Source organism: Salmo salar, chromosome ssa07 (assembly GCF_905237065.1).
Source record: "Salmo salar chromosome ssa07, Ssal_v3.1, whole genome shotgun sequence".
Lineage (NCBI taxonomy): Eukaryota > Metazoa > Chordata > Actinopteri > Salmoniformes > Salmonidae > Salmo > Salmo salar.
Genome location: NC_059448.1, coordinates 46,058,060 through 46,067,044, shown reverse-complemented (window position 1 = coordinate 46,067,044; position 8,985 = coordinate 46,058,060). Strand labels below are relative to the sequence as shown.

At 41.4% G+C, this 8,985-nt stretch overlaps 2 protein-coding genes across 3 annotated transcripts; both read right to left on the bottom strand.

Moving 5' to 3' along the window:
• Positions 1-3,867: 3,867 nt before the first annotated feature.
• On the bottom strand, positions 3,868-4,534 carry spi2 (Spi-2 proto-oncogene). Its single transcript, XM_045722557.1, has one exon. The coding sequence runs from the start codon at positions 4,378-4,380 to the stop codon at positions 4,105-4,107; it is 276 nt and encodes a 91-aa protein (XP_045578513.1). The 5' UTR covers positions 4,381-4,534; the 3' UTR covers positions 3,868-4,104.
• A 1,633-nt stretch (positions 4,535-6,167) lies between these two features.
• spic (Spi-C transcription factor (Spi-1/PU.1 related)) lies at positions 6,168-8,325 on the bottom strand. Of its 2 annotated transcripts, NM_001140869.1 has the most exon segments (6): positions 6,172-6,786; positions 6,871-7,144; positions 7,362-7,461; positions 7,622-7,725; positions 7,931-8,018; positions 8,159-8,220. In NM_001140869.1, coding segments are annotated over 6 exon segments (711 nt in total). In that variant the 5' UTR covers positions 8,162-8,220; the 3' UTR covers positions 6,172-6,644.
• Between the last annotated feature and the right edge of the window lie 660 nt (positions 8,326-8,985).

The following is an 8,985-nucleotide window of genomic DNA, read 5'->3' as shown; positions in this document are numbered from 1 at the left end:
AAAACTGAATGGATTATGTAATTACATGAATTGAAAATGCGTCAATACCAGACTAGTCCCCCGACATGGTCACGTGGTCTGGGTATTTTTTTCAATTATTATTTTTATTATACTTTATTAACATTTAACAAGAAAGAAACATAAGTAAACATAAATATTATAAAATATATATAATAAACTGGGGTGGTTCGAGCCCTTAATGCTGATTGGCTCAAAGCCGTGGTATATTTATGCAGTAAGGCCTAGGAGGTGTGGTACTGTATATGGCCAATAAGGGCTGGCCTTATGCGATGCAACGTGGAGTGCTAGGACACTGCCCTTAGCCGTGGTATATTGGCCATATATCACAACCCCCGGGGTGCCGTATTACTATTATAAACTAGTTACCAACGTAATTAGAGCAGTACAAATAAATGTTTTGTCATACCCATTGTATACGGTCTGAAATACCAAGCCTTTCAGCCAGTCAGCATTCAGGGCTCGAACCACCCAGTTTATAACAGACCTTATATCAAGGGTATGACAAAATGTTTATTTTTACTCTTCTAATTACATTAGTAACCAGTTTATAACCACAATAAGGCACCTCAGGGGATTTGTGTTATATGGCCAATATGCCATGGCTAAGGGCTGTATCCAGGGTTGCGTCTTGCCTAAGAACAGCCCTTAGCTGTGGTATATTAGCCATATACCACACCCCCCTCGGGCATTATTGCCTAAATGTACACTGAGTATATAAACCATTAATTGATTTAGGCTATAGATTTTTAACAGTAGCTAGGCCTGCTGTGTGAGATTTTACAGGTACAGTTGAAGTCGGAAGTTTACATACACTTATGTTGGAGTCATTAAAACTCGTTTTTCAACCTCTTCACAAATTTCTTGTTAACAAACTATAGTTTTGGCATCTTTACGACATCTACTTTGTGCATGACACAAGTCATTTTTCCAATAATTGTTTACAGACAGATTATTTCACTTATAATTCACTGTATCACAATTCCAGTGGGTCAGAAGTTTACATACACTAAGTTGACTGTGCCTTTAAACAGCTTGGAAAATTCCTGAAAATAATGTAATGGCTTTAGAAGCTTCTGATAGGCTATTTGACAATATTGGAGGTGTACATCTGGATGTATTTCAAGGCATACCTTCAAACTCAGTGTCTCTTTGCTTGACATCATGGGAAAATCAAAAGAAATCAGCCAAGACCTCAGAAAAAAATTTGTAGACCTCCACAAGTCTGGTTCATCCTTGGGAGCAATTTCCAAACGCCTAAAGTAACTAATGTTCATCTGTACAAACAATAGTGCTCAAGTATAAACACCATGGGACCACACAACCGTCATACCGCTCAGGAAGGAGACGCGTTCTGTCTCCTAGAGATGAAGGTATTTTGGTGCGAAAAGTGCAAATCAATCCCAAAACAACAGCAAAGGACCTTGTGAAGGTGCTGGAGGAAACAGGTACAAAAGTATGTGTATCCACAGTTAAACGAGTCCTATATCGACATAACCTGAAAGGCCACTCAGCAAGGAAGAAGCCACTGCTCCAAAACCGCCATAAAAAAGCCAGACTACGGTTTGCAACTGCACATGGGGACAAAGATTGTACTTTTTGGAGAAATGTCCTCTAGTCTGATGAAACAAAAATATAACTTTTTGGCCATAATGACCATTGTTATGTTTGGAGGAAAAAATGGGATGCTTGCAAGCCGAAGAACACCATCCCAACCGTGAAGCACAGGGGTGGCAGCATCATGTTGTGGGGGAGCTTTGCTGCAGGAGGGACTGGTGCACTTCACAAAATAGATGGCATCATGAGGTAGGAAAATTATGTGGATATATTGAAGCAACATCTCAGGACATCAGTCAGGAAGTTAAAGCTTGGTCGCAAATGGGTCTTCCAAATGGACAATTTTTTATGTATTTTTTATTTCACCTTTATTTAACCAGGTAGGCAAGTTGAGAACAAGTTCTCATTTACAATTGCGACCTGGCCAAGATACAGCAAAGCAGTTCGACACATACAACAACACAGAGTTACACATGGAGTAAAACAAACATACAGTCAATAATACAGTAGAAAAATAAGTCTATATACAATGTGAGCAAATGAGGTGAGATAAGGGAGGTAAAGGCAAAAAAGGCCATGGTGGAAAAGTAAATACAATATAGCAAGTAAAACACTGGAATGGTAGATTTGTAGTGGAAGAAAGTGCAAAGTAGAAATAGAAATAATGGGGTGCAAAGGAGCAAAATAAATGAATAAATAAATACAGTAGGGGAAGAGGTAGTTGTTTAGGCTAAATTATAGATGGGCTATGTACAGGTGCAGTGATCTGTGAGCTGCTCTGACAGCTGGTGCTTAAAGCTAGTGAGGGAGATAAGTGTTTCCAGTTTCAGAGATTTTTGTAGTTCGTTCCAGTCATTGGCAGCGGAGAACTGGAAGGAGAGACGGCCAAAAGAGGAATTGGCTTTGGGGGTGACCAGAGAGATATATCTGCTGGAGCGCGTGCTACAGGTGGGTGCTGCTATGGTGACCAGTGAGCTGAGATAAGGGGGGACTTTACCTAGCAGGGTCTTGTAGATGACCTGGAGCCAGTGGGTTTGGCGACAATGACACCAAGGATACTTCCATAGTTGTGGCAAAATGGCTTAAGGACAACAAAGTCAAGGTATTTGAGTGGCCATCACAAAGCCCTGACTTCATTCCTATAGAAAAGTTGTGGGCAGAACTGAAAAAGCGTGTGCGAGCAAGGAGGCCTAAAACCTGAGTCAGTTACACCAGCTCTGTTAGGAGGAATGGGCCAAAATTCACCCAACTTATTGTGGGAAGCTTGTGGAAGGCTACCCAAAACATTTGACCCAAGGTAAACAATTTAAAGGCTACCAAATACTAATTGAGTATGTAAACTTCTGACACACGGGGAATGTGATGAAAGAAATAAAATAGGAAATAAATCATTCTCTCTACTATTAGTCGGACATTTCACATTCTTAAAATAAAGTGGTGATCCTAACTGACCTAAGACAGTGAATTGTTACTAGGATTAAATGTCAGGAATTGTGAAAAACAGTGTTTAAATGTATTTGGCTAAGATATATGTAAACTTCCGACTTCAACTGTATATGACTGGCATGTAGTGTAGGCTTTTGCTATAACATACTACACTGACTGTACAAAGCATTAAGGACACCTGTTCTATCCATGACAGACTGACCAGTTGAATCCAGGTGAAAGCTATGATCCCTTATTGGTGTCACTTGTTAAATCCACTTCAATCAGTGTAGATGAAGGGGAGGAGACAGGTTAAAGAAGGATTTTTAAGCCTTGAGACAATTGAGGCATGGATTGTGTGTGTGTGCCATTATACATACTTATACATATATTATGCACATATACACTGACTATACCAAACATTAGGAACACCTTCCTAATATTGAGTTGCACCCTTCAAGGTGTCGAAAGCGTTTTACAGGGTTGCTGGCCATGTTGACTCCAATGCTTCCCACGGTTGTGTCAAGTTGGCTGGATGTCCTTTGGGTGGTGGACCATTCCTGATACACACAGTAAACTGTTGAGTGTGAACAACCCAGCAGTGTTGCAGTTCTTAACACAAGCTGGTGCGCCTGGCACCTACTACCATACCCTGTTCAAAGGCACTTAAATATTTTGTCTTACCCATTCACCCTCTGAATGGCACACACACACAATCCATGTTTCAATTGTCTCAAGGCTTAAAAATCCTTCTTTAACCTGTCTCCTCCCCTTCATCTACACTGATGGAAGTGGATTTAACAAGTGACACCAATAAGGGATCATAGCTTTCACCTGGATTCAACTGGTCAGTCTGTCATGGATAGAACAGGTGTCCTTAATGCTTTGTACAGTCAGTTTAGTATCCTATAGCAAAATCCTACACTACATGCCAGTCATATACCTCTGTCTGTGTAAAATCTCACACAGCAGGCCTAGCTACTGATACAAATCGACAGACTAAATCAAGTCAGTCTTCAAATGATTGATGATTGAATTGATGATGATCGAATTGATGATTGATATTTACAATAGATTACAGTTTTTCATGTGAAAATGTGTCCTTTACAGTTTTCCCTGATGGCACTTCCTCAAGGCACTCAAGGTCGCTCTGCTGAACTGATAGGTCAGTTTCTTCTTCACCTTGAAGATCTCTCCAGACCGGGCGTAGTTCCTCAGCGCCCTGGACATCTTCTGGTAGGTCATGGGCCTCCTGTTGCCTTTCCTCTGCCCCCAGAGTGCTGCTACCTGTTCCTTGTTCCGGGAAGAGAAGCGGAACACTCCGTCTGCTGCCGCTGGCACCCAGGAAACACAGTGGGCCATGCCAAGGTTCTCCAGCATCTCAAATAAGAAGTGAAACAGACGCACCTTTCTACCTGTAACCACAGTAACAATGATAAGATAGAGTGGAGCGGTTAACAATATCCCGTCATAATTGATAATAAAAATCCCTTTGTGAGATGACCAGCTGTGATGGTGTTCAGTGGTAAAGTTGTAAACATTTAGCTCATTTGATATGTATGTAAAACATACAGAGATAAGCGGTGTATGGGACCATTGTCCTTTACAGTTAAAGGCAGGTCTCTTTAGGCATTGGTCCCTCAGGGCAGCATGAGCTCCAGTGGCAGTATCTACTAACCACAAAAAGGGAACTTGCCTCTCTCACCAGGTCCAGTGTGGTGTGTGGGTGCTGGTCTTGCTGGCATAGTATGTGGCAATGTGTGGTCTGTCCCTTTCTCAGGCGGTGTAGTGTTGTTTTGGTCCAGTAGTGTTGTTGTGTAGCCACCGTGTGATTGCATAGCCTGAAAAACAAGCAGAACATCACGCAATAAACTATAGCCCTATACTGTGTATCTTTCACAGATCAAAGTGCTGTCTATGACAGGCTGACCTAAGCATCATGGGGAGGCTTATATCTGTCGTTCTGCCCCTGAACAAGGCAGTTAAACCACTGTACCTAGGCCTAAGAATTTGTCCTTAACTGACTTGCCTAGTTAAATAAAGGTAAAATAAATAAAAAATATCATTGAATGCGTACCTTTTCCTCATGGCACCAGTGATCACAACAAGTTTCACCAACGTTTCCTTCCATTGTCACGGGTGTAGGAAAAGCACAGACACCTCCCACTGCAATAGTGTAGAAAAAGAGGTGGCATTAAAAATATACAATAATCCATTTATTTGTGTAAATCATAACGCTAATAGAGAATAACCTTTTTCTCCGCCATCTCCAGTGCCCTGTCTGTAGTGTTCCTCCAGAAAGTCCAAAATCACCTCCAGATCTGTCTGGTTATCTTCGAAAGAATTCTGACAAAGAAAACCAATTCAAATTGTACAGCAGACTCACACATACAGTTCAGTTTGAAAGTGTGACGTCAATATACATCACAGTGCAGTTATCCTTAAGCTTATAACGGTCTCATATTTACCATCGTTGTCGGATGCACGTAGATTGCTGCAGTCACAGGTCCTGATCCCAGGTTTTTCACAGAGTTGTGTGTTAGATGAAATGCATGAAGGAACTGTGTGACACCCAGGCTTTTATTATGCCTCCGCAACATGACAGCCAGTTGGGGCTGCCTTGCTTATCGCCTGGCCTGCACTACTCACCACAACTAGGCTACCGTAATAAACTTTCACCACAGGAACAATGACCACCACCCCACAAAGCCCACCACCAGAGAAGCACTGTCTCCCAGGACTGACCACATCCTCACCGCTGGGCAAGATAAGAGCAGCCATGGGCTCTCTTGACAGGAAAACAGCACTTATCACAATGGTTTGCCTTTTGGGATAGCGATACACCTTGTGTTCATGTCTTACAGAGTGTGGATTGATGGGGAATTGTGAGTGAGGGGTAGACAGTGTTGTTATTGCCGTTGCACAAGCAGACATATTTGGCTCATTCAACAAAGTTCATGGTTTTCTCTTTTTTTTTGCCTCTTTTTTTTTCCTAGGACACAACAAGGATGGGACACTTGTTGGAACTCATGAAATTTTCACAATTGTTAGGTAAGCAAGAACGGCACAGTTATGAAGTCAGTTATGAAGTCAGTGTTGATGCAGTGTTGATGCAGTGTTGAATAATTCATTGCCTAAAATAAAACCGTATACACAGTACAAATACAAATTATACAAAAGTGATTTATTAAAATACATCAACGTGTGTGAGATACAAAGGATTTCAATTCATTATTTACAAAATGGCATGCAGTAATACATGTTCCTATTTGAAACCGTCATTGTAATTCTTTCCCTTTACATGTACAGTACCCACACCGAATGCTTATAGCTGGTTCACAGTTCTCATAGGTAAAAAAAGTGAATATATTTTCATTATTTACATATTCAATGATCCACAATACCTGATCAATGGTCATTACATTTTCTTTTTAACGGCATAAGGTGCTGACTAACGGAGAGTAAACATTTTTAAATTTTCTTTACCATGACTGTTACGTTTCCTGACACCCATAACACAATGGCTGCATAACAAGCCCCAGTTGTAGGCCCCCGCAAAAGTATGCAGGGGTAGCAGTATGAATTGACAGCTAGCTAAAGCTGCTTTTAACCTCTGTTATTTTCCACAGTGACATTACCTGAGTTCATACCTTGGTGACTGTGGATGAAGTGAAGCTTGTGGCAAGATCACAGTCTCCCTGGAGGGAGTAATGTCCATACCAGCTGTGCCAGTCAGGTGCAGCAGCAGAGCCATAGTAAGCCTGTTCAGCTGGGGCATGCTGCTGGTGGAGGAGCACCTCCCGCCCAGGGTGGCCAGCCTCGGGGTGCCCGGCGGGGGGAATAACGTGACTGATGCCCCCAAGCCTCTGGATGATCGACGGGTTGAACTGGTAGGTGAGTTTGCGGCGCACCTTTACGATCTCGCCCGTTCGGCTGTAGTTGCGCAGCGCCCGTGCCATCTTCTGATAGGTCATGGTCTTGCGGTTGCCCTTGCGCTTGCCCCAGCACTCGGCCAACTTCTCTTTGTTCTTAGAGATGAAGTGGAAGGTGCTGCTGCCACGGTCCGTCCACTGGATGGAGTCAGCCATGTTGGGATCGCCCAGAGCCTCATGCAGGTACTCATAAAGACGCAGCTTCTTGCGACCTGATGAGATTAAAAGGTTGACTTTAGTTATAATAAAATCATAAACAGGCAGAGATTGAGTTGTAATGATGTCAATTTGATACTTGGCAATCAAAAATCTGAAGTAATAGAATACCAAAGTATTAGAAACGTGTTCAATTCTAGCGTGTGTAGTTGTACTCTCACATCTCTTACAGACATTGTCATCACTCATCACTGGTGGCCAAACACTGCTCACCTTTGCCGTTCCTCGGTGGCGGTGCGATGGAGTAGAACTGGGGGTACTCCACAGTTACAGATGGACCCAGTGAGTCGTAAGGAACAACATGAGGCCATGACTGGCAGGACGAGGAGAGAGAAACTGGTCAGGTCAGTCACATCCACATGGGACATGACACATACATGTACTGTAACCATACATCACAGTTGTGCAAACTTGGAGAAGTCAGTCAATAGTACTAAATTGGTAAAATACAACCACTTGTTCTGTACACTCACCGTCTGCTCATTCCAGTCATATGGACCTGGCACATCAGAAGGGTGGGTGATGGGGTAGCAGCACATTATGCTCGATCGCGTTGGAGGCTCAAAGTACTTATAGTCTAAGTAGAGGGAGGAAAATATAGTCATTCAATACAGTCTTCACTGCCAGAACTAACCAACTAAAATGTATTGAATCATTTTTCAGACATGCTCAATACAAAGAAAGTATAAACAATAATGTCTGTGCGTAATATAATGATGGTGATTGTTAGCGTTCAGATTTAAATCTGGTTTTCTGGCATGAGTGTTGAAGTGTAAGTTTACCTGTATCACAATACGGATTGTCAGAGTGCCGTTGAATCACATCAATTGCATCCTGGAAGTGCTGGTTGATGTCATTATCCAGGGAGATCTAGGAAAACATCAATTACGTGCAATCAACTACAATGTCGTAATTAGGAGAAAAGTTCAGCTACAGAATGAATAGGAATAAAACAACATGAAATGTATTTAAAATAAAACAAAATTGATCTTCAATCTGTCATGACTCACCATTTTGTATGTTTGAGTGTGAACTTCAGACAACGCAAGCAGTGTCTGACCAGTGTCTGTGTGAGATGGATGTACTTGTGCAGGTGTATATATAGTGGTGTAAGCCCCCAATATTCACCTTTCGGCTAAAACGAAGTGTCAGATAAAGAGATTGGTCAATTTAAATGTGTCAACGTCAATTCGTGGTTGGCAATACTTCTCTTTTTGGAAGAGCAGACCCGATACACCTCCCACAATCACTCTTTCACACTGTGACTAGATCAGATCACATGAATAACAATAACCTCTCTTATGACTTCATTTATCCATGAATATCCTTCAATAGCATTCTAATTAGCATTTTTGGGTAGATATTTATAAACATGCATATTGTCTTACCATAAATGCTCTTCAGTAAATATAGACTTTACTGTAAATTGAAATCTGAGACCCTTGAACTGCTGAGGGAAAGGTCTATATAATTTCCATGATATCTTCAGTGTTTTAAGTGTATTGTCTGACATGGCTAACACGTACAGAGCCTATAGAATGTCTACACCCCCTTAAGCTTTTTTTTCACATTTTGATGCGTTACAAAGTGGGGTTGAAATAGATTTAATTGTCATTTTTTTGTCATTGATCTAGGCAAAATACTCCACAATGTCAAAGTGAAAAGAAAATTCTACACATTTTTACAAATTAATAAAACTGTAATAACTAAAATATAGTCGTTACGTAAGTTTTCACCTCCTTTGTTTAGGCAAGCCTAAAATAATTCAGATGTCAAATTTGGCTTAACAAATCACATAATAAGTTACATGGGCTCACTCGATGGGAAATAATAGGGG